Source organism: Fundulus heteroclitus, chromosome 22, assembly GCF_011125445.2.
Source record: "Fundulus heteroclitus isolate FHET01 chromosome 22, MU-UCD_Fhet_4.1, whole genome shotgun sequence".
Classification (NCBI taxonomy): Eukaryota; Metazoa; Chordata; class Actinopteri; order Cyprinodontiformes; family Fundulidae; genus Fundulus; species Fundulus heteroclitus.
The window spans coordinates 37796004-37823118 of NC_046382.1; the positions used below are offsets into that span (position 1 = coordinate 37796004).

General features: G+C 39.5%; 1 protein-coding gene across 3 annotated transcripts in view; it reads left to right on the forward strand.

The window, feature by feature from the left end:
* atrnl1a (attractin-like 1a) overlaps positions 1 to 27115 on the forward strand; it is a 410176-nt gene that overhangs the window by 173883 nt on the left and 209178 nt on the right. For all 3 annotated transcript variants that reach the window (XM_012872822.3, XM_021321643.2, XM_036126662.1), the window contains 3 exons: positions 5099 to 5151; positions 21168 to 21262; positions 21654 to 21732. In XM_012872822.3, the coding sequence (XP_012728276.2) occupies positions 5099 to 5151; positions 21168 to 21262; positions 21654 to 21732 (227 nt within the window). The remainder of the gene's footprint in view (positions 1 to 5098; positions 5152 to 21167; positions 21263 to 21653; positions 21733 to 27115) is intronic.

The following is a 27115-nucleotide window of genomic DNA, read 5'->3' on the forward strand; positions in this document are numbered from 1 at the left end:
CATCTCTCAACTAATTGAGACATGTTTTAACCACTATCAGATACAATGCTGACTAGACCTATGTACAGTGCCTTTTCAAAGTACTCCCACCCTTTGGGCTTTTCATATTTTCTTTCATTTTAAAATTTTAACTTTATGTTCTCCCTGTCTTTTTTCTCTCCGTAGTTGGTAATCTGGCCTGGTGTTTTGTTTAGCTGCAATGCCATTTAGGGGGGCAGATCATCTGCTACCATTAACATAGAAAGTATTCCTGGATCTATGTGTGCATCTGTGCTTTTTTCTGTCTCTGCTCTGTCTTCTCTAACCCCCAGTGGGTCAAGGCAGATGACTGTTAACACTGAGCCTGGTTCTGCTGGAGGCTTCTCCTCCCTGTTAAAGGGGAGTTTTCCTCTCCACTGTCCCTTCATGCATGCTCAGTATGAGGGATTGCTGCAAAGCCATCAATAATGCAGACGACTGTCCCTGTGGCTCTACACTCTCAAGTGGAGTGAATGCTGCTTGTCAAGACATGATGCAATCTGCTCAGTTTCCTCAGATAGGAAACTTTGACTGGTCTGTGTGAATGATTTGATTGAATTGACTTTGTAAAGCACCTTGATATTACATGTGTTGTGTATTGGTGCTATATAAATCAAACTGAATACAACGAAATATCGTATCTTCCAGGGTTTCATGTGATGGGCCAACGCAAGGAATTACATAATTGTGTTGGGAAATAAAAATTATATGGTTTAAGATTTTGACATATGTAAATCTAAAAAGTGTGGAATGTCAGGACCCTTTAAATTGAGAAAACTACTAAATAGAGTCCACTTTTGTGTACTGCAATGCAATCTCAGTACAAATCCAGCTGCTCGGTGAAGGCTTCTGAGCTTTGTTACAAAACATCACTGGGGGAATAGCATCATGAAAAAAAAGCAGCTCAGAAGACAAGTCAGAGAGAAATGTCTGGGCTAGTTTGGGTTTGTATCCCTAATGTAATCTCACGAGGCACTGTTCAATCCATCATCTGAAAATAGAAAAAGAACGGTGCAACTGCAGACCTATTAGGACATGGCTGGTCACGTGAACTGACAGGCTGGACAAGGGGAGCATTAATCAGAGAAACAGCCAAGAGGTCTGTGTGTCAAGACATTGTCAAAGACCGTTTGAAATGTAGCGTGAAAATGAGCAAAACCAAATGAAACTGACATTTTGCAGTATTCTTTGCCCACTTGAGACAAGTTTTCTGGTCTTTCAATTCCATTCAGTTTATTCACATGACACCAAGAATCAAAACGTCTGCTCAATCCAATCATACAGATTCCATGTCAGTTACATACTTTTCAATTGAGCCTAGTTATTAAACAATGCATTCAAGTTACATTTTTTTCAAACTGGTTTAAATGTTTTCTCTAAGGAAACCGAGCAGATTGCATCAAGTCGTTCACTTGAAGCATTCACTCCTTCTGGATGAGCATGGATAGTCGCTGGCATTGTGTTGTTGACTTTGCAGCAATCCCTTATAGCGAGCATGCAAATAGCGACAGTGGAGAGGAAAACTTCCCTTTAACAGAAAGAAACCTCCAGCAGTACCAGGCTCAGTGTAAACAGCCATCTGCCACATGTACTGGTGACAGTGGCGTAGAGGCAAGGGAGTTTGTCCTGCATTTGGCAGGTTGCTGGTTCAATCCCACACTCTGACTGTCTCCGTCATTCTGTCCTTGGGCAAGACACTTCATTTGCATTGCCTCCTGGTGGTGGTCAGAGGGCCAGGTGGTGCTGATGTAGGGCAGCTGTAGCTACTAACATAGCTCACCACTGTCAGGGTGTGAATGTTTGTCTGAATCGGTGAATGACTAAACTGTACTGTGGTGTGAGATGCTTTGGAGCTTGTCAGACTAGTTAAAGTGCTATACAAGTACAAGCCATTTACCATTTACATTGAATCCTAAATAGAGGACAATTATATTTTTCAAGGGACAGTTGGCAACTCTAGACAGGGAGTTTAAGACGGAGCATACACACAAAAATATCGCAGAAGCACTGATCTAACCGTGATGGGCAATGGCAGGACTAGATCCTTTAGTGTCTTCATCTAGGAGAGAAACATAACTAAGCAGATAAGCTCTGAGTCAGTTTTTATCTCTAGGGAATGGAAGAAAACGCATAAAGTTAGTTGCATCAAACTCTCAACCAATAGCTATGTGTAGGAGAGGAACATGGTTAAACACATCGAAAGACAGGACCAAGCCATCATCATTAGAAGGAGGACATCAAACTGTTGGCAGCAGGAGCTCATCTGATGCTCCCCTTCAGAAGGGTGTCAAAACTAAGAAGGATGCCCGTTCAGATGAAGCTACTATGAAGACGAAAGAGAGATGGAGGACATGAAGTGAAATGTTGAAATAGCAAATAATGCCAAATTGAATAATAGGATAACAGATTGAGGGAAAGTGGTCTTAATGTCCGCCAGCAGCGTAAGCCTATAGCAGCAGCACTACAAAGATAGTGTAAAGATTCACCCACAGAATCTGGAGACCCAGAAATTCTGCCGACACAAGAGTTAAGTGTTTAAGAAAGTGTATTAATAAACTGGTATACATGGAACTGACTGAAAAAAAACAAAACTGGACCACTGCAAGTAGGAGGAGAATGAGGTTAGTGGCCAGGAGATACTCAGTGGAAACACTGAATAACCACTAACCTTCTCAGATGCCAAAAGGATGCACTGGCTCTGAAGACTGATCCAGTTGGCTGAGGTCAAAACACAGGAGATCAATCAAGGCACGTTGTACGGTTTACTCACTCAATGACTTTCTAGAATCTGGCATAAACACACTGGGAGAGTGATGAATATATACTGCTCCTCCCAGGTACAACAGCTCGCAATCATCAGACCTGTCGCAGGTGTAATCACTCAGATCTTATTATTGGTGAGTCTCAGGGAGCAGGGAGCGATGTCATGCATCAGCAGAGTCTCAGGCAGGATGACCACTTCAGAGCTTGTGACTTCGAGGACTAATTCTGAGTTGGAAGTTAAGAAAGTTGTATTATTATAAAACATAATTCAGAATATTCACAAAAATTGGTACGATTTCTAAATTCTTAAGGTATTGTTCTGAACTTTTTGGCAAATGTCCTCTGATAATCTTTATGCCTTTTGTCTGTGTTTGGGATAAATACTATTCACTTAATTAACTTCTAATAATACTTTATTCAGTAAAAAGGTCAAGGTTGTTAAATTCTATATTTTAATCATTAAATGCAGCCCAAGAGAACGAGCTGTGAAACACAAAGGCGTTCTGATTAAATCTCTTTATTAGAACAACCCTTAAAGCCGAGTGTTCAGAATTAAAGATAAAAAAAATAATGAATAGTTCTTTAACAAATTACTTTAACAGTTAGTGTCAAATGTTCATAAAACACTACTTATTTTGAGGGTCAAATGTAGCGTTACCACTTACAATGGTTTGGAGCCCTTTTAAAATGGACACTGGTTCTTGCCTGGGTTACAAAAAGCATGCTCACAAATTGACAAGTTATTTTGTGATGACAAAATACAGATTTTTGACACCATTAACAGGCTATAAGGTTCATTTATCCTTCCTCTCTTTTAAGGAACCCAGTTTTTGACTGAGCAAATTGTATCCCTTTGCCCAAGCTATGTTCCTAACAGGGAATGGGTCAGTATATGCTGAGCTGAATTCTGGGTGTGTTTCCTCTGGATCACCAACAGGGACTCTTAAAAGTCTCTATGTGTTTTAAAAACTTATCTTTGTTCTATCTTTTAGGGGACAGCAGCTATGTTTACATGGTCATACGTAATCAGAATAAAGGGTTGATTGGAATAAAAATGTTGTCATGTAAACTCTGAATATTGCAATCAGATTAAGATCAATCGGAATGGAATTATGTTCCGAATGACACGGGAGGTTTATGCCAATCGTTATTCCGAACATTTAAACACTTGTTCTAATCATTCAATGTGGATTGGGGAAAACCGCCCTGAATGCGCGTGTGTGCCCTGTGTCTCAGTCCTGTAACAACCAATAGTAAGTGTTACTGAGCCTGTAGCTTAATTAGGGAACGTGGGTCCTGCTGCGGGTCCATTCTGGGCACTCAGAAGACACAGAACCAACACACGTCCCTGTTTGTTTCTATATGTATGTTTTCTGTGTATATGATTGTTTAATAAAGTGAAAAAAGAAGAATATCACTTCAGCTTCTTCTTCAACAAAGATCGAAGTACAACTTCTATTAATGTGTTTTTTTTGTTTTGTTTTGTTTTTTAGAAATATTTAAGGACACTGCACATGTAAAACTGCTTTTACTCTGAATAAAAGTACACAATTGTCAGATAAATTGATTTTGCCCATATAAACATTGTTTTTAAATATAGTTTTTTTCTTTTGCACTCCAATCAGAATTGCGTAAGCATAGCTAGCACAGCCAGTAGGAATTACAAATCCAGTACCTGGCTGGGACAAAAGGCAGCCACCGACTCGCCGATAGGATACCTACTCAATGATGAAAACAAATAGAATTGGTTTGGAGAATAGGAATCACTGAAAACAAATATAAACTGACACCGCATTCTTTTATGGCTATTTACCGGTTTTACATTGACCAGCACTCTATATGTGATTTATTTTATTTAATGATACATTATTTTTTTCTTTACTGAGGAACCTCTACTGGAACCAATTCCAGGAATCAAAAGTCTATTATTCATGTTCATGAAGGGGGTGGCTCCTACTTCACCTCTTTTTTTTTTAACCTTTAGCATTGAAATGCATCGCAAACCTGGCAACACGTGTGTGAGACTTCCTCATTAAAATCTGTGTCTGTTTGCATTTGGTGTGTCTGAATGTGTGAGTCTTTCGGGAAAAACGGAGCAGCTTTCGGCTAGACGGGACCGTCGAGGGAAATTACCAACCAGGCAGCAAAAGGAAGACAAAAGTCCAGCTGACACACAACCACACACACACACACCTTTACAAAAAAAAAAGTTCTTTAGAAAAGCTCACCCGTGCTGAATGCTAATGCCGTAATGCTTTCTTTCCCTTTTTTCTTCCTGCTGCCCCTTCCTCTCTCTGTGTCTCCCGTCTTGCTGCAGATGTGACTCAGAAAACCGATACCTTGGTAACCCCCTCCGTGGAACCTGTTACTGTGAGTATGCTGCCAACTAAGTCTCCCCCTTGTCTCTGACCTGCACACACGCACCTGCATGATCTATATGTCGGTATATGTGTGCACGGTTCTATATTCCTGGAAGCAAGCTGACCTTGTTGGCCATTTAGAATGTTTGGTGCACAACTCTGGAGCAGAAACCATTCTTTCTGAATTTCAACCAGCGCACATCTGGACTGTAAAAAACACACATAAGAAGCATGAACCACATCTGGATTGTTCAGCGTTGTCCTACAGCTGTAGCCTCAATGTTTTGGAAATACATATAAAACTTGTTGCTCTTCAAGGAAACTTCTGTCTAAGCTCCCGTTTCTGTGATTAAAAAGGCGCTTCATTTAAACACTGAAATGGAGAAAACAAAACACAGAAATAACATTTCTTCACAAATTCAAGTCTTAGATGTCCAGAGGTGCGTCGTTCCAACGCCTGCTGCTGTCCTTAGATCAACAAAAATGGATTTAAATCAAGTGTAAATTCAACCTGAAATGCATAGCAAGACACTTATATTTTTTCTGTCAATGTTCAAACCAGAGAACATTACTGAGCTTTATGTGGAAGCAGCTGATGGCAGCAAAGATTTTAGTTTCACCATATATTGACTTGAGATTGCGGAGAAGAGTGTTGAGTAATTATCCAACCTAGCAGCGAAATATGTTCTCTATATTTGTTCTAGTTAAACCGACTCAGGACATCACTTAATAATTTACCTAAACAGCCGATGAATATAGTTTATGCTTACATCACTTAGTTCTAAGTGAATTAAGATTTGGTCTTCTATATTTTTTCCTAATGTTTTTTTTTTCTAATTGACCATATGCAGCTTTTAATGTTTTTCATCATAAACAGGGTGATTTCCAGAAAACATGTAAAACACAAGATGCCAGGTAAAGGTACAGGTACAGGTGCAGGGCTGGGTAGACAATAGGTGTTTGTATTGAATTATATTAATATCGTGAGATCCAAAGACTGTTGTCCAAACCAAGGCATTATGTCGTCCTCAGACAGACTGAAAAATTATTAATTTCACGTCTATGTTGTATTTACGAATATAGCTTTAGTTTTTCTTTCTTAATATTTGCTTTTGCTTTTTTATTGTAAGCTGCTTGTGTAGTAAACTTTGTATGTCTGTCATTAAATACATGAATACATAGCTTTCACTGTTGAAAGATAAGATAAGATAAGAAACTTCTTTACTGTCCCACAATGGGAAAATTTGTGTGGGACCGTAGAAAAAAAACACAGACAGTCACGCACTAAATCAAAACTGAAAAAACAGCTAATCTAACTTAAATTTATATTTTAGAGTAACAAAGAACACATGTCTCAGAAAAGGTGAAATAAAAGTAAAAAAAATACACAGTAAGCATTGCAAAATCATTGATAATATGATAATGTGGCATATTCAGGTAAACATATTAAATAGTCAAGTTACACAGAGGAAAGATGGCAGCGGATTTACACAAATATGTGAGATAATATGCGAAATGCATGAGTGCACAGCAACATCTCAGAGTAGCTAAGGAATGGGAGCATCCGAGGTACACTTACTTACATCTGAGAAAAAAGGTGTTTTATTATTGCAAACAAAGTATTTATGTCAAAAATATGGTTCCACTTGCATCTGTCAAGTGATCAAATAAAAGGCCTCTCCAAACAATACGGCCGGGCTGAATTTAAAATCTTTTGCGATTAAAAATTCTTACTCTACTGTCAGAAGGTCACTGATAAACAAGTTAAGTAGGGCAATGAAAATACTCGTGTAAAACGGATGACATGTAGTATGTGATTTTTCAGCACTTTAAATCTACTGAATTTTCAAGCAAATGTACAGTATTCCTTTCTATGTATTGTGGGATTACAACTTGGCGCCAGCATATGTTTAATCTTAAATGACTCGGAGAAGTATTTCAAACCGAATCCTAATTGGAACATTCCTGAAGCATAGAGATATTTAAAAAAAAAAAATGATGTTATTTTCCTTGTTTTGAAAATAGGGAGAGAGGGAATAAAAGTTGTGTTTATGTCCTGGAGTTTGCTTTCATGTTTCCAGATGCGAGCAGGGTTCACATTGACTTAGCTCATTTGCAACAAATTGCTGGTTTTTGACTCTGGAGGGCAGATGAAGGGGGGAAAGCTGTAGACAAAACAGATGTTTTGTAGCATGCGCCCGTGCTCGCTCACTCCTCATCGCCAGTATCTATCTCCCTCTCTCTCTCCCTCTCTCTCTCTCACACACACATTCCTATAAAAAAAGTTTTCAGACTATCAATTGCAGTCATCTGTACAAATATTACACTACACCGACTGAAAGTTCAAGTTTTGTCAATGTCAACAACCATCTAGCCTTGAGCGCAAACTATGAAGCTGCAACGTCAGACAAAATGCAGCAATTAGAAGAGTGCTGCCAGAAATTGCACAGACCAGGCAGAGAGTCAAAAATGTCCTTCAAATATATATTAAGGTGCAAGATAGGTAGGAAGAAAAGCTGGTCAAAGAAATGTGAAGGAAAAAGAAAGATGCTTTAAAGAAAAAGCTGTAAAATGGTCCTGTAAAAGGGCAGAAACAGAACTGCAACCATATGTAGGGCGATATGTTTCGTTTTCTGGGCAAACATTTCAGCTATTGGCTTTAGGACCGTTGTTTAAAAGCACTAGATGGCACCAGTGCAGTGCCCTTGCTCAGCATTGTGTGTTGCTTCAGATAATGCATATGCATCCAGACACACATGCACTGGCTTTAGGAGCTATTAGTCTGTGAGAGCTGGGCTCCTTCATATTGCTATGGCTACAACTCAAGTGCTGTGTGCCTTTTCCACATGTGTTTGACTCCATTAAGACTTTCATTAATGTGGCATTACGGTGTAGCACTGTTTGAACAAGAACGAGCACAATCAGATGTAAATACAGCCAAACATTTCCCGCCACACGGTCGCTGTTTTCTGCACACGCGTGCACACTGTGTGTGTGTGTGTGTGTGTGTGTGTGTGTGTGTGTGTGCAAATTGGACATTTAAAAGCAATCCACTTCCTTTTACTATGAGTGGAGCTGCAATTGTGGGTGAGGTCAATATTAGCTTTAAATGTCATTGAACATAAGGGACTGATAAGACAAACTCTGTTTCAGGTCACCCTATGTGGCGCGAGAGGGGAAATGCTGTGTTTTGGTAAAAACTGCCACGTGTTTGAAACTTCATGACACATGTTCACCCTCACAGTCAAAAGTTTGTAAAGTCAACTTTTGCTACAGTTACATCTTTAAGTCTTTTAGGAGTGTCTATCAGCTTATCACGTCTAATTGCTAAATTTCTAACTTATTCTTCTTACAAAATACCGTATCTCATGGAAAGACTGTCAGGCTAGAGGAGGAGTGTCTTCACAGCAATTTTCAAGTCTTTCTTGTGAATAATGTTTTGGGATTGGATTGGTCTAGAACACAGGTGTCAAACTCAAGGCCCGCGGGCCGAATCCGGCCCGCGGGCCGAATCCGGCCCGTCAAGGTAATTTATCCGGCCCTCAAGAGCCAAAAAAATGGCACTTCATGTCATAAAATAGAGGCATATATCCTTTTAAAGTGTATAAAGTGGCTAAAACTGTGCCTCCTGTAAGTGTAACTCGCCCCAATATCAACTTTTTTTGCAGATAAACTATATAAATTGGGCCTAGGGTTTCTACTTTTATGTTACTGTGCATTTTTTATACTTCTATGTGAAATGGAATGAAATTATGAAATAAAAAAGTATCGTCTATACACGTGCAACCGGCCCTTTTAATGACTTCATGACGCCAAAGTGGCCCTATATAGAAATTAGTTTGACACCCCTGGTCTAGAATGTGAGTGAGTAATTTTAATATGTCTGGATTAAACGTATTGTAGCTCTGGCTGTGTGTTTAGGGTTATTTGAAAGGTTGAACCTCAACCCCATGCTCAAGTCTTTCGCAACCTTTCACAGGTTTTCTTTGAGACTTGCCCTGACTTTACCTCCATTCATCTTTTTAACAACTCTGGCCAGCGTCCCACCATGTTTTCACTGTGGGTATGGTGTGCGCAGTGTTAGCCTTCTACCATACAAGGTAAATCTGTACTTTTCAAGACACTGTATAAACAATGCAGTTTCTCATTACAAGTTCAAGCTTATTTGAGTCATCTAACAGGAACACCTGCAAATGACAAAGCTCTGCAGTGACTGAAGTGTACGACAGGTAAACCTTAAAATTCAAAGCCCCTGCAGATTCCAGGCCACCCAATTCTTTCATCCCGCTTGTAATACTCAATGTTTTAAATAAAGTGGCTCCTCATTGGTCGTGTGCTGTATGAAGCCTTTATTGACATTGATTAGATCCTTAAAATGTTACATTTCCAGTAGTTATCAAATTATAATCCTCTAAATAGGCATTGATCTCCAACCACATCTTGCGTCATTCAGTGTTTAGAAATAGATAAATATGTAGATCATTAATTTGGGGACCTTCAGCTACAAACTAGTAATGTCTAAGTTAAGAGTTTTATAGTGGAACATATTTCATTCCATTTTTTTCTAGAGATGTTAATATTTGGATCTATTGAAATATACCAGTTTGTTATGTTCAAGATTTTAATTGGCATGACTTGTTTCAAAGACACATTTTCTCATTATTTTAAAGTTATTAGATACAGTTTTGAAAATAAGCCAGTTTTTCATGTTTTAATCAAGAGCATACACTATTGGTGAGGAATCTTGTTGCTTAGGGCTACTTTGCTGCATGTTAAAGACCGTCCCTGCTTCAAACGCCTAATATAAATAAATGTCTCATTAGGAGGATTTTACTGACCTTGACAACATGTACTTCAGTTAGTTGAATCAGGTGTGTTCATGAGAAGTATTAGAAAATGTGCTGGATGGAGTACCCAGAGGACCAGGAGCGATGAACACTGCTCTGCATCGCCTCCATTACCACAGTAATCTGGCAGTTTTTGGATTATAGTGAGACACTTTTAAGAATCCTTCCAAACTACCTTTGCAGAGCCTGAATTAGTGATCTGTTCTTCACACACTGGGTTCTTTAGAGGGATGCAACTTCAGTCCCAAACACTTGCAGTGAGTCAGAGGTGCAAAAAATAGAAACTGTTGCCTGAGAGGCCTTGAAAGGTGGAGACAAGCCATATCTGAATCAAATACTCGAGAAGTTGAATATCATCTAATAAACTGTGCATCAAGTTTTGTGTTTTGCCAAACCTTGCTTAAAAAAAGCATTGTTGTTGTGCTGTTCAATTTTATTTAAACCATTTTGGTTTGGCTGCCTGAGACCCATCTGTTTTTTTTTTTTTTGTTTATTTGTTTTTTGGGGGGGGGGGGGGGTTGTTACAGAAACATTTTGCACATTTTATGAAATGCTCACATTAGTGTAAACAAAAAAATATGATAATTTGTACCAAACCTGTCAAGTGTGAAATAAGTGAAAGTGTGAAAATAATCAGTGGAAACACTCTTCCCTGACTCAGATATATTTTTTAATGATGTACCTAAAATGAACAATGAGATCTCTCAGAAATGTATATAAACACTTCTTAATTTCACTAAACCAGCAATGGAGTGAAAAATAGAGCTAAAAAGTAGTAAACCAGGAACATCAGATAATACAAGAGTAACATAGCTAATGGAGGCCTGATTACCACTGAATAAACAAGAACACGCTAGTATCTGCTATCCACTCCTTTTAAGCTCCTCCTGATTGGACCTTGATGATCTTCAAGGGTGGAATCAGAAAGAGAATATAGGGGAGAGGGTTGGTACTAGAGAGGCTTCAAAAGGTGAAAGTCCGGAAACTGCTTAGATGTGAGATTTGTGTGTGTACTCCACCCAGGTGAGATGCTGACTCCATGTGGCCAGGTTATAGGAACACACACACCTGAGAGTATCCTCCAGGCCATGGTTCATACGTTCACACCATTTGTTGGTTTGTGGAAGAAAACCAGACAATATCTGGGATTAAGCGTCAAAAGCAGAACAAAACTTTTTCCAAACCTGAACTTTGACCTGGGGGGCCATGATCTAAAAGTATTTCAATCAGGATGCAGTGGAGTCTGAAAATCTAAATGATGAATAGCCTGGCAGTTTTGTCTGGCACAGAAACAAAATAACACCATACCCACACTGATATGTTTTTTTAGCTGAACCATGCTGTGGGGTTAGTTTTCTACACATGGAACTGAGGTTTTTGTCAATGTGGATGAGTTGTAAATAGCTCTAAATATGAAATAGTCTTTGACACTTGTATGAAACTAAATCTGACAGAAAATCTCTGGGGTCAACTGAGGAGGGTTGTGGACAAAAGGAGACCTCAGAATCGGATAGATTTTGAGTACGTTTGGAAGTTAGGGTGGGAGCATATTAAATGAAGATGACCCCTACCAAAGCTCGAATGCTGAAATTGAACCAAACTGCTTTACCAAAGCGTTAGTTCAGGGGTGCACATACTTGTGATGGAACATTTTTGAGTTTTTATTCAGATGATTGAAACCTGGCATTTTACCAAGGGTAAGATACACTATAATAAAAGCTATTCTATATTAACAAGCAAGTTAAGCAAGTTAAACAGCATCTTATAACGATTAAAGGTATATAGCCACATTATATGCTTAAAAAACATTTAATCATGATAAAATAGGGTTATAAACACCAAGCCTATTTTTTGTGGACAAATATAGCCCCAGCGCCGGGTGCAATCAGCAGATATATATATAACACATTTGGCGCCATCTAGCAGAAGCATCGCAGAAGTACCGTAATGCCAGTTCGCTTAATTTATAAATCAAAATTAAATAATGTCGAACCGAGGGTGACCCTCTGAAACGCCTCACAGTAAACCAGCCGCTCAGCGTGATCAAAGACCAACTGTTATTAATTAAATAAAACTAGGGCTGGGCAACGATTAAAATATTTAATCGCGATTAATCGCACTGATTAATCGCATTGTATTTACAAACTCCAAGAATGAATTCAAAAGTAGTGTAAAGAGCACTTTTATTTTAATGTTCTGCTGCCATATGAACAAAAGTGTTGTAACATTTGTAGCACTTATCAGTAACACATATTTAGTGTAAAGCTCAACTTAAACATGTAAAACAAAAAATAGCAATAATAATAAATTAAAGCTTATTGCCACTGACAGGGAATTCTCTTTATGGGGAAAAAATCTACCAAAAACAGGCAATTTCAGAGGTAACAGCAGGGAGCAGCATTACCATTTTATGTTCAATACCAAAGTTTAACTTGGCAGTGGTTACAACTAACTTGTTTCTGTCATATTCTATGCTGGAAGAACTTTAAACTGAAATGCTTGCTAACTCGATATGCTTGCGTTTATTTGACGTTGACACGCGGTTTTTTGTTGTTGCTTTCTCGCGCGCATATAGTGAATGGCAGGGGGAAAACAGGCAAAAACACATGGATACTTTGAAACGAGAAGCGACTTCACCGACGGCGTCGATGCAGACACCGCTCCGCTCCGCACAAAACTTGTTCCGTTCGCCAACTCACCGCCTCGCCTCGCCTAAGCTCGCTCGCGGTACCTGCGGGAAACACCGCCTTCCGCATGTCAGCTGTGTTTTTTTCCGGCCAGCACCTTTCTTCCTCTTTGAATCTGAGGTTTGGCTGACAGCGAGGTTATTGGCGCATTATCGCCACCTACTGTTCTGATTCAAACCCCTACACCGCAGCAACAGACCTTCACAAAATAAAAGCATGTGAGCAACGTGCGTTAACGCGCGTTAAAGAAAATATCGCCGTTAATAGTCTAATGAGTTAACGCGAAATTAACGCGTTAACTTGCCCAGCCCTAAATAAAACACTAACAGCAACTTTAAAAGCTTCATATCAGAACATTTACTCATGTCAGTCAACTCTGTGGTCACATCTGGAATTGGCAGGTTTAGCGTCCGCATCTGTGACCAACAGTTATACTGTATTACCAGCGACATTTAAGTCCTTTCCCTCTTGGAATATATATATATATATATATATATATATATATATATATATATATATATATATATAGTTTTTGCTTTTTTTCACCTGGAGATGCTAATAGCCGTTAGCCACTTCCTTGTTTTAATCCCTGCTGCACATGCACAGTACATACGTCCGTTACAATTATAAATAAACACCAAAAGCTTGAATTGAGCAAAACCAAAGCATAAAACATTACATGATAATCTTTCATAAAGACATTGTAGGCAACGAGAGTGAGCCTCTAACATATAAATAAAAAAGGGAAATAAAGTGGCTATGCGTCTCTAATTCATAACTTCATTGGAAGATTATATTGATTAGTTTGGCTACAGAACCTAAACAGATGATATATCAGTCCTTTTATCTGGTCCTAATTTTATATGCTTGTGTTACAGCACCTGTCAGAAGTTTATGTTGATGAATTTGACTAATATAATATTAAATCCAAGTATCCAGCTACAGACTGTCATGTTCCTCATCTCTTTTGGATCTGAATAACAGATAAAGCTGCTTCGGTTCAGTAAAGGCTTCAATATTGAACCGCAAGTCAATTGATGAAAGACAACTTTCGCTGTTTAATGAGTTTGCCCCCAGTCTAGCTAGCATTTATGAGCGGGCATCACCACGACAACAATTTAATGAACCACTGTCATACTCCATCACAGCCAGCTACAAGGGATGTCTCATTAGCAGCGGCCACTCTGTGTCCCACAGCTTCCACTCCTAAGACCAGCAGACAGCTAACACCAGTCAGTCTGCACACAGTAGGGCTCGATACCCTCAGGCCTGCTGGGAAAAAAAAAAACTCAGCTTGGCTGAATAATACTGGAGTTGGGGTTTACTGACATACTTACTCTCATTTAATATAATTTAAAACACAATTGGAGACTGATTTAACAAATGACTGATTATTTATGTCAGATTTAGATAAAAGATGATTAAAAGGTTTTCATAAGGAGTGAATTTGTCACATTTTTTAGATTTTCAGATTTGTTTTCCATCCATCCATCCGTTCATGAATCCATTATCTTATACACAGGTTACTTGGCCATCACATGGCAATAAAGAAACAGCCAGGAAAAACAACTATGCCAGTTTTTTTTTTTTTTGTGTGGGCTAAAACAATACGCTCTGAGATTGTTGCAAACACATAAGATTTCAGTCTTTAAAGAAGTCAGCATTCAAGCATTTTAGCCTAGTGGTTAGAGCAGCATGCATGCATTCTGAGAGGGTTGCAGGAACCCAGTTCAAACCCCACAGACTGCCACAATAGCTCCATTTCAATTTCGATTTTGCCCGCCCTACTCCGCCTCACCCCGCTCGGCTTTGATCAGCGCAGCTTGATTTTCAACCTCCCTAGGAATGCCTGGAAGAGGGAACCGCTTTCTGGAGGTGTGCCCTTTGAACCCAGTCGCACCCGGTCTTGTTTGCGACATTAACACTTTAAATATATCTGTAAGAATAAAAAAATAATCATTCAATATGAAAACATAAATAAAACAAAAAATACAAATAATGTTTGTATGATTATATATGCACGTGTATGTGTGTAATCATCAGAGTAAGGAACATTTTTCCGATTTCACCATCAAAGTAAGGACCGATTGTACCAACGTAAGGACATTTTGCTGGTCCTCACTTTGTTTTTGCTAACAGTAAGGTTTAGGACTTAAGTGTGAATTACATTTAGGTTAATGCTAGGTACATACTACTAATGGTAAGGTTTCGGGTTATTGTCAGGGTTAGGGCATAGAAAGGGTTGAAAATGGCTGAAAATCAATCAAGCCAAATGGGGTCAAAACATGGTCCTCACTACATATAGCAAGACAAGTATGTGTGTGTGTGTGTGTGTGTGTGTGTGTGTGTGTGTGTTCGTGAGATAAAAGTGGAGAGGGGAGACAGGACCGTCTTACGTTCTCCAAAGTTTGCCTCACAGAGTTAAAAGTTAGAGCATTATTAGAATTTTTTTGCCTCTGCCATGGCGGGGCAGTTAAATCATTTTATTGGTTGGCGCTGATCTTTGGTCAGAGGAGCAGGTATCTCCCCCGGCTGCTCTCAGGGTTCTCCCCCAGAGAAGAGCAGCAGGCTGACAGTTGCTTTGATTCCTCCCACACACAGTGGATGGGTCAGGGGTTGTAAACAAACTTTTGAGCCAGACAGTCTTTAGAGACAAAACCTAACAGCTGTCAGTGCGTGTAAAATGAGTTAAAGCCTCAGTCAATCTGTGGATGTGATACAGTGTATAAAAAGCTGAAGTATCCTTTTTCTATTCTATTCCGGCGTGGTTCAGGGTTAGTGAACAGTAAAATTGTAATTCGGTTTGACCCACTCTGTTCATAGTGGGTCCTTAAAGTTTATGTTTTCGCTCTTCAGTTTTTCCTGGACTTTCCCTTGGAGAAAAATCTTCTCATTTCAAAACTCTGCTCAAGTCCACCCGGTTTGAATTTGCTCCTGAGCAGGGCCCGCAGAATCCCGGGCTGGCCCTGAGAAAAAAAAAACTGTTGTTGAAATGCTCGCAATAGCAGGCAGAGCTGAATGGTGGAAATGGAGCTTATGGATCTCTGAGCAAGATTGTTCCCCGTGTACTGTAAAAGCTGCCTGATGCTCCCTGAGGGATGGGTTAAATGCAGAACAATTGCATTGATAAATACAGATTTCTTCTTCTTTTCCCGGATGGGACCCACCACTGTTGCGTCGTCCGCGTACGTAATGATGTGGTTCATGCTGAGTCTGCAGCCCTGGGGGGAGCCGGTCCAAAGGGAGACGATGCGGGAGGTGTTTTTTCCAACCCCGACAGACCGGGGTCTGTCTGTGAGGAAATCCAGCAGCCAGTTACACAGGGGTTGTTGATTCCAATGGGGGGGCTAGTTTGCTCACCATGTGTTGGGGGATAAGTGTGATTAATGCCGAGCGGAAGTCCAGAACCAGCATGTTGTTGTTCTCCAGGTGTTCCAAGCTCAGATGAAGTGCAGAGGAAATGGCGTCCTTTGTGGAGCAGTTGGAGCGCTAAGCAAACTGGAGAGGATCGAAAGGGGTGGGGAGAGTTTGGAGATGTGTTCCTTCACCAAACTCTCAAAAAAAAGAATTCCATCATGATCAGAGTGAGGGCAGCAGGGCGGTAGAATGAAGGATCTTTATTGTCACCACGTGTTACCCTGGTGAAATTCCTTTGACACAAGATATACGTAGATCATTTTCATTTCTGTTCATATCTTTTGTTTAAGAGTAAAAAGTCATTTTCTGTGGGGGAGGAAAAATAATTAGACATTGATATTGTAACATTGCTTTGGAAATTACTGAATATTTAATTTATCAAGTGGTGTGCAATTGTTTTCTTCTTCGTATAACTGTCTATCCCCAATTTGCTGGAACTAAAAAAATTTAACATTTTCCTTCACGGTGTCCTGTGTGTCGTTGTTAAAGCAAAGAACGAGTTCTCATAGACTGAGTTCACTTATCCTCCTGCATTTATCGACTGCATCTTACGCTGACCTACAGTAATGAGTATTGCGAAATTTTCAGTGTCCTCTTGTTTATTTTTTTTCCTGTCTCTTGCACAGCGTGCTCTACACTCTCTTGGGCAAGCGTTGCAAATGGAAAATAATGAATTGATAACAAGCATTAAATAAAATGTCAATAAGATATTCTAACAAAATGACATTGTTATGGAATTTGCGCTCGCTTGTGAGCTGGTGCTTGCCCCAGATATCACCACGGATTGTTCTGGGGGGCAGGTTTCTGTGTTCATTGGCTTATTTAACAGTGCAGAGAAATGCACACCTGTACGCTCTTTTTATATATATATATATATATATATATATATATAAAAAACAAGTGAGTTATATATTAAGGGAAGCACACACTGGATGCACTGGAGAAACACACAAACACATGTGCACACAGGTCTCTAGTCATCTTTTTTTTATTTGCAAATAAAAACCCACATGCTCTGATGCTGTATCGCAGGCCCTTATGGGATAAACAAGTAAGAAACACCAGAGTATGTCTGCCTGGAAGAAAAAGGGAAAGAAAAAAACATGGTCTTTGATCTGATCATGTCTGCTGTTCGGGCTAGGTTCCCATGAATGCGGAACAAAACAAGAGTGTTTGTCAAACATAATTTGCTTTCGTCTCGATGACGCCCCGGGATTGTAGAGCTAAGAGGAAGGTGATAAGACAAAATCTCTCCCTGCAGTGTGACACGGAGTCGTTATTTCTGCTCTGTAAGCTGAAAAGCTTTCCAGTGTCTCTGGTGAGCTCAGCCACCAAAAGTTAAAAGCAGCATATCACCTGTAGAAGTAGAGCTCTGGTCTCTCAGTGAGGGATGCACAACCTTACTAAGCTCTACTGTTGATGTAAAAATGAACAAGATTAGAGATGTTTTGCAACAGTTGGGTAAATTGATCTGCTGGCAACCCATCACATGATCCTTTTACACAGAAGATGTACCGTATTTTTTGGACCTTAAGGCACACCGGGAATTAAAGTGTCTATGTGTGTCTTTCTCCACATATAAGGTGCACCTGATTATATGGTGTATTAAATATTCTTCCCAAGTGTGTAATATCACGCCGCCCCTTTATGTACACAGCTCTCGATCTGTCTCTGGTGGGAAGACAGAGTAGTTGGACAACACTGCCCTGTTTCTAACATAAGGCCAAAATAAACACAACTTTTATATTGAATGAACTTACTAGGTTTATTGTTGCTAGCACATACTCCTACGTGGGCTGCCTAAAGGCTCCCGCATACTTGAGCGTACTGTCTGCATGCTGTGAGCTTGGTGGACTCCGCACTTACTCTCCGCGGACGTTTTACCCTTCATAGTAGAGCGCACTATTGCCTACATTTCTTGTGGCAAATTACTACAATTCCGACACTTTCTGCCAGTGGGACAAAGTTGCGGAAGGGATGATAAAATGTGTGATTAGCTAGCTGAGCAGCTAGAGCCGTTTCTTTTCCAGCTGGCTTCCACCGTACAGGTGTCAGTGAGAACAGAGAGAGACTGTGATGCAGAGCATCCTTGCAATCGCCTGCTTGGAGCAGCTCAGTGTATGAAGCTCAGTGTCACATATAAAACAGTTTGATGTAAAGACATCTCGCCATCAAGAACTCGTAAAAATTGAGCTGTGCATGTACCTGTACGTGCAGACCTACTCCCGAGTATGTGGGGGCCTTACATGACTGCACTCCTCATTCTGACATTACAGTCAGGCAGTCTTCTAGATAGCTCAGGGGGCCGATCAAGTAGGGACACAGTGTACCGTAATGCTCCAAATATCCATTAAGCAGAGCGGCTTTGTTGCTAACCGAAGTTATACTTACACATTTTACCAGATTTTTGAGCGCAATATACCACATAAAATCAGTCAGTAAGCACATTGGTGATCATATATTAGGTGCACCATCAATATTTGAGAGAATTTAAGGATTTTAAGTGTGCCTTATAGTCCGAAAAATATGCTATAGTTTATATAAATTACCCATTTTTCTCCAAAAAACTAATTAATGCATTTAAACAAATGTTGGAAATGTCAATACAAGGTTTGTATGCATGGATAAAGCAGTTTTATGTAATGGTGAACCTTTTGTATTTCTGATATTTGTATAGATCTGAATAAGCATTAAAGAGCTTTTGTGACTTTTTAAATTCTAACTTCTGTTTAAAATTAATAAAAAAAAACATTCAATATATTTTTTGTACTTCTGGTGATACTCCAAGTGTACCTGTCCTCACAATAAGATGTTTGTAGCACAATTAAACAATACAATTTCTCCAAGACAGCAAAGGGGAGATTTTTCCCACTTTGTATCACTGCAAATCTTATTTTAATTAGAAGCACGGATGATATGACTCCTACAGCTCCCAGTTAGTAAACTTATGTAATGTGAGTCCAAATGCGAGCAATTGAAAGGAACTATGTAGGTCCTGTTGTGTGTTTCAAGTTTGTTGCTTTTAGAGCATCCCTGTTCTGAATAGTGTACGCATTACTTTTAACGTGACAGGAGCATGTCATTGTGTGTGTGTTTATCTTGTGTTTTTTTTTTTGTGTCCTGTCTGGCAGTGTAGGATTAAAACATGTATTAATGTCAAAGAGAGCCCGACAGATTTACTTTCACAAGTGGAGCATTATCGCTTTGCCATAGTCCTCCGATTGATAGATAAACAAAAAACTTTATTAGATATTATCTTGAGTTTATTTCATGTTCAATGGACACAGAAATGGAAAGGTAAAAGAGAAAGAAAATGAAGAGAAAAAATTTGACAAAATGCTAAAAGGGGGAAAAGGTGACAAAATAGAGTAGAAGAAAAAGAGAGAAGAAGAAAACATTTTCGGACTCTGCTTCTACACCTGCAGAGATATATATAAAAAGAACCGGTATGACCATCTCGGTATTGAAAATTTCCATTTTCCAAGAGTGCCCTCTGGTGGTCACATAGTCATCAGTTAAATTAGTTGCACAGTAAGTCATCGGGACCGTTTATCTTTCACTTTCAAGCATCCAGCATCCTGAGGTCAGTGCAGCACCGGAATATTGTAGTGTGAGAAGAATTTGTTTTATTGTCATTGCTGCAATATTTGATTAACAGCTTTGATGATTCAGTAGCAGAGATGTACATGTGTTTTATAAACGGCATGTGGGATTGGTGGCATTCATGAAAGCCTGGCTTATCTGGTGATCAAATTATTTAATACTTTGTGGAACATTGTGCTCGTCTCTACCCAAAGTTAAATAGAAATTATCCTCATGAAGCACATTTCTGAAGCAGAAAACCAAAATCAATTTGCAAGAAAAATATTAAGACCCTGTAGCCTTTTATATTTACATAACAAAAACTAACTGAGCAGTTCTTAACTGCTGTGTCACATGATGTTTCAGCGTGTACAAATTTATTCAAAACATGTATCATAACATTTTCATGAAAATATGCTTTGTACTAAAAAAATTAGTTTCAATAAACTTCTGACTGACTCTTTAAAACCTTCACCAGCAAGCGGAACTTTTTGGGATCATATATAAAGTCATTCCTTTTCCGGTCAAAATCGATGTCAGACAGATAAATATCAGCCGCTGCGATGATGGTATCCCAAATGCCAGGAGTGACGCTGGAAAGCGACTCATACTAATGCAAGGTCAAATTTGTCTTAGAGTCTGTGCTGAAGCCAGCACGGGGGTTAAACTTGTGAAAACAGTCAGAGAACATAAACTCCTGTTGGATCTAAAAATAAAAGGTGCTGCCTGTTCGAGCCTGTTCTGCTTTTTAAGGTGCAGACATTTGCACAACCCACCTGAGGGGTTAGCAGTCATGCTGATTAACTACAAAAAAAGCATATTTTCCTCGCGTTATCCTCTCCTGGCCACTCAGCTGCCTTCTCTTTAGATTTTTTAATTGTCCCCCTCCTCCTCTACCTTTGTTCTTTCTGGTCTTACCTCCCTCCCCCGCTCCAGCAGGCGAACAAGGTGACCCGGGGAAGCTTCCGCTGTCTTTCCAGAGGTTACACTTACGATTCTCTCCGTACGTTGCTCATTGTCTCTCAGGCCCAGACACTCATGGGGAGCTGCTTTCAGAAATCATAAAATCACTCAGAGGACATGATTATTTAGAGTCTCTCTCATGTTTTATTGATCCGTCTCGACGCTCATTTAAGAAACTGACAAGCGCGATGAAGTTACTCATGTCCGCATTTATAAAACACATCTGTCTGTGTATTCCTTCCGACAATGTTTACTTTTGCCACCGACTGAGATCATTCACCAAAACACCCGACCACTGTAGCTTTAGTCATCTAATTGAATATTGACTCGCGGTCAGCAGTGCATTTTTTTATTCCCATAAATCTGTTCCTGTGAAGGACTTTAATGAAACATGCCAGGGTGGAGATTGTACTGGAATGGTTGTTTTGCAGAGAAAGTGTGTGGAAACTGAGTCCATATAAAAAGTAATAGCTGTTATGATCCAAAGAATTGTTCGTTGCACTCATTCGGAGTTATTTTTTGTTGTTTAGACAACCTGCTGATTGACTACCAGTTTACCTTCAGCCTGCTCCAGGAGGATGACCGTCATTACACCGCCATCAACTTTATGGCCACTCCAGAACAGGTACCCTCGCCTTTTATTCGTCTGTCTGAGTTGTAGTGTTTAAGAAATACAACGTAGTTTAGTTATTTCTATAAGCAGAACTTCTTTCACTCCACATGGCAGAAATGTTCATAGGCGAAATAGAAAAGAGGCTGTAGCAAATCGTTCTGTTTTAAGCCAAGAGATTTTTTTTTGTTTCGTTTTTTAATAATGTTGGAAATGTCAGAAAATATTTTTTTCTTTGCCAAAAGACGATTAAAAACCTACATTGAAGTAGAACTTCAATGTAACTCTGCAAACACAAAGGAAATTGAAGACAAACAGCTTTGCCTTTTTTTCTGAAGTGGAAAAATCAAATGAGATGACACCCCTCCGGCAGCTGACTAAAACATCTTTGCATCTTTTTGTGTAGGCCAACAAAAACCTTGACATGTCCATCAACGCCTCAAATAACTTCAACCTCAACATCACCTGGTCCTTCAGCTCAACAGGTAAACTGTAAACACATGTATGCTGCTCTTCAAGAGCTTTCCTTATCCTGTTTCCTCTGATGACAATCTGATCCAAGACTTTTGGGTTCGGATCCGAACCCAGTATCTGGATTTAACTGAGAATCAATAATCTTTATTATAATTAGGCAACAATAATGACAATTTTTTGGTGAGACACCGGTTCAGAGTTCACACATAACACACAGACACAAGTCAGGACAAGGTGGTCAAGTTGAATGTACTTACAAAACTCCACGAGAAGCTAAAAAGCATGCATACAGTCCTTAGTATCTTTTTTAAAGAAAAATAACTTAACAGACCTGAGTTATGTTATTAAATACTGACAAAGAATTAACTAAAGTGACCAGTAAAATGACCAAAATAAATATACCAAATAAATTTGGTATATCTGTGGTTTATGGGAAAGTTAATTTCATAAAGAATATAAATCTAGAAGCACTGCAATGTGAGTAGAAAGTATGTCTCTATAGATGAGTTTTGACTAAAGGGTCCAGGACGTTTCTTTCCTCAAACTCTCTTTTCCCCCGTTATTTTGTGAGCATTTTTCACAGTTTAACAGGGCTGCGATGTCAGCAGATGGTGAGCAGTAACCTCTCCCACTGCACCACTGTCTACCAAGGTGTAGCTCAGCGGCTGAAGGTTGGAGAGATGCTTGCATCATCGACTTGACAAACAAAACTCTACTCGAAGATTATGTCACAGCAACTATACGTTAAAACTTATACAACATTACTACAGCACTTTAAACTTTAAATCATGTTGTTACTGAAACGTGAAACGCGTCTTAACCTAAAAATTCCTACCTAGAAAGGAATATTTGAGAGTGACCATTGAGATTTTTGAAAGCACCTTATTTACATCCTCATTATTATTTTGATTTGCTTGTTATATTCACTTGCCACTGGTCACTACATCGATTTGATATTAATGTGCTCTCACCTGTCAGCATTTTATTGGTATTGCCTGCTTGTATAAAGCAGTTGCATTTGGCAAAACGACCAACATAAAATGGAGAAAAAAGGTGGAAGAAAAACAGAGAAGAGCAGCTCATCTGTCCACTCAGCTCTGGGAGGAGAACAGAGGAATGCTCAAAGGTAAATTGGTCCCCGGATCATGGTACAAATACTCGGACTTTGAAGCACAGATCGATGTGACTTTTTCTATGCGCGTCATGGTGCTTTTATGCACCAGCCTGGAAAGTGAGAATCGCTCCGCACAGAGGAGAAGGCATCACATAAGCAAACTTCCCTAGCCAAACTTCTAGATTTAGGCTAGGGACATCCTCACGTACAATAGAGGAAATACATTCTTTTATCTTGTCAAGAGTGTGTATTTATGTCGATCTTTTTTTGCAACTTTTTCCACTTCTTCTCAAATTTTTATTATTGACAGCATTTCTGTCAATAATAGAAAAAACCCTCTGGACTATACTCTTTGTATATTTCTCCAATTTGTATCCATTATTATTTCATATTTCTCCTATCGTTTACACATTTAACCCGTCAGGCTGCTGAAACTAAGTAATTTTCTACTTATGGGGATGATAAAGTTTTTCTTCTCTAGATATTTATTATTTGTAAGATTATTAAAGAAGTCTATGTGCTCATTTCCTCCCCTGTTTAGGTGGTGGATCAGCCAATCAGCTCTCTCTGTTTCCATCATTTTCCCTGCTTAAGACACTCTTAGGCTCCCATGTACACACACACACACACACACACACACACACACACACACACAGACGGCAGCTGCAGCTCTTATTTCAAGAATCTGTTAATTATCCGTGCCGATTTGTTTTGTTTTCATTCATGCCTCAAAACCTAAAATGTTTTAAGCCACACAGTTTTACTTAAATCAAGGATTAATTTCCTCTTTTCTATAATCAGACAGTTGTAAAATGATGATTTAAAAATGTGTTAAAGTTGCATCTAACGAAAAATATCAACTGTAAAAAAAAAAAACAAGTCTGACTAAATTAAATAGCTGGAAAAAAATAAAAAAAAAAAACTCTCCAAAAGTCGCTGATAATTTCCTGACTACCTTCCCGAAACCTTCATCAGGCAAAACATTTACTCTAGTCATTTGTGCTAACTTGACATAAACTTAGGAGGCTCATAATGGCCACCGAAATCGACACTTGTTCCCATAGAAAAGGTACCTTCAGTGGGGACACGTGTAATGACGATGGGAAATTGTGAAGGTCAAAGTGAGCTGTGATATTTCCTGCAATTATATGAATCATGCACTACACGTGTTACGTTTCTCCAACACTGTAATCCTGTTGAACTGCTGGTATCTCCCACTGATGGACGAGAATCCTTAAGTAAAACCGGTCAGATCATCTTTCCGCTCGCCTCCAGGGAATTCCTAGTTTGGATAAAACACATCAGAAGCTGCTTTGAATTCTTCCCATTGGGGGCATTTTATGAATTTTCCCTTCTGATTTCAATTAAGATAGCAGCACGGAGAGCTTACACTGAATGTCTTTGGGCCCCAAGCGTCATCAGTTTGTGCGTGTGATTGTATGCAGTCCATTATAGTGTTTAATGGTTCTGATAAAGCAGGAGGTGGAAATATTTTATTTAAAGCCTCTGAAAAACGGAGCCATTAACAGAGAACTGCTGATAATGCTCTGAAGGATACTGAAACCTGACTACTTGAGCTCTGCGTGAAATTTACAAGCTCGCTCTGAATTACTGTCAGGTGTCAGGGAAGTAGTTGGACTATGAACATTAATTTGCTTGCTTGAGCTTTATGTTGTGTCATAGAGCTTTAAAATCTTCATTGCTTTTACACACTGGGGCTTTGAACACTTTTTTTTTTGCGTGAAATAAAAAATAAGTGAGCTGACTGAAGAGGTTTGCTGATGTTTAGTCAGAGGTTTTACTTTGATGATTTACGTTACCAAGTGTCTTTTAAATAGAACATTTAAAAAAGTGTTCCCGTTATTTTTCCATTTCAATTATTCATCTATTTTCATATAATCTTTTGCCTCATATATCGCAGATTTCAAAATACAAGGAGGAAAAACCAAGTCAGATCTCAGCTGCAGATAAATGTAGTTGATTGTTTAATTCACTCATTTGTGAATGTGCTTTTTTGGCCCGGCTTTTTTCCCCCCACAAGCTAAATCTACTACTCTGTGTTAATTGATTTCTCTTTTATGGATATCCATACTGATATTGAATGAGTAATGTGTGCTAACGTCAGATGGACCCAAACATTTTGTCCCAGGGATGTTCTGTTGGATTTATATAGGATCAATTCCTACATGCTCCAGGAAGTAGCTGCATACCTCTGCCACATGAGGCCAGGTATTATCATGCACCAGGATGAACCCAGGACCCGATAGACCAGTGAAGGGTCCAATAATGGGTCTGAGGATTTTACCCCAATATACCTAATGGCAGTCAGTGTGCCATCATCTATCTCTGGAGTTCTCTGACAAATGCCAGTCGTACTAGAGATAAAACTAGAACTGTCATGTTTGGATATTATTTCCTGACCCATATGCACAATCACTCACAGTAATGTTTAATTTAAAAGAAAGCAAGAAGTTGAATGTACAAACAAGGGTAAATGTGCACACTTAAGCGGGCGTCTGAGTCCAGGAAGTGGCAGGAAGATGACGGCAGGGGACGATGTAGCTGCAGTGGACAACCGTGGAGAAGACTGTAGGTGAAGTATCATAACAAGAATGCCAGCGTGAAGACTTTGAAAACTGTCAAAGAGCATCCCCAGTGTTGTTTGGTCAGGTAACTTTTGCTCATAATTGTTTTTTATCTAAAAATATAAAAACAGAAAAAAAAAAGACGTGATCATATAATGGCTTTAGAAAGACTTAAACATTGACAATGATGATTTGGGTGGACAGTCAGTCCTGGAGAATGTATCAGACGGGAGTGAAACGTCCTTGTTGTGTCGTCTTTTGTGAATGACATGCAAAAGACAAAAACAAAAAACAAACAAGAGAAAGTGATAAGAAATTCAGAACGTATTGAGTACAGAGCATAGGTATATGTCTGGTCTAGGAGGGATTCTTTTAATTGGGGATCACTGTTTGTGAGAAGGGGACACGTGAGAGGAGCAAACACCTAAAACAATGTGTGTTAACAGAGAGTGATCTTACTGGTGTGTAGATGAAGTGTAGAATCAAGCAGGAGTGAGCAGAATCCAGGTGTTCAGGTCTGTGCGCTCTAAAGAGGAGTAGATAGTGGATTGTTGGAGGTCCGACGGGTAAGGCTGGAGGTTATAAGAGACGGAGAAGCCTTAAATTTGCTCGTCACGGTGATTGGACTCTGAGAGGTTATGGCACAGGGAGGTTTGAGCAGTGAATCCAGGAAGCATCTCACAGAGAAGGAGATCCAGGGAGGATCGGAAACGGAAGGTACGCTGAGAGATCTAGGTTAGCATGAGCCAGGACATGCCAGGGGAGATAAATCGAGCAATACACAAAGGTGCACACACCCAGATACCTCACAGGGTGGATAAAAACCTCTGGTGTTTAAAGAGTGAGTTAGAGGAGGAAAAGGAGATGCCTGGTGGAAAAGGCAGTGCACTATGGCTGGGGGGCATCAACAGCACGTTGACGGCTCATGGCTATGATGGTGCCCTAGCTAAAATCCTTCATTGGCATCTTGTAAACACGAAGAGCACAGGGAGCAAAAAGCATGGACTTGGACAGTCTCTGGTCAGAATAATAAGGCTTCAGGTTATTCAAGGAAACAATGTCCAGAGAGATCGTAAGGTTTGTTTTTTGATAATATGAAGAACCTGAAGTACGGAAACTGTATTGCCTGCTACAAGCCCTGGAGCAGCTTAATCCCAGCAAGGTCTGGTGCAAATCAGCCTTCTGAATGTGGGCTGGCAGTTGATCTAAAGTTAAAATACATGCTGAATGAAACCCTGACGGAAAAGCAGAGCGCAGGTCTGCTGCTTGGGGAGAATTTGGTTCTGACCTGGCAGAGCCATTTATGGGGAAAGGAAGGAAGTTTCTTCACCTTCACCTAAGACTAAAAGTAGCTCTGAGTGATGTTTCTTTTGGAAAAATCTTAGAATTTCTTGAATTCTATGGTATTTCTTAGAATTTTACCTCGATAAGGTAAAGGTTGTTCACAAAGCATCTTAGGCCTTAAGAGACCTCCTAAAGTGAAAAAAATGTAAGGAGGAGTGAGGAGGCTCTTTAGCGAGTGTCTTAAGCAGGGAAGGATGATGGTGGAAATAGAGAGAGCTGATTGGCTGATCCACCACCTAAACAATGGAGGAATTGAGCACATGAACTTCCTTTACAATCACACAATTATAATATTTAGACAAGATAAAACTTTATCATCCCCATAGGGAGAAATTAATTAGTTTCAGCAGC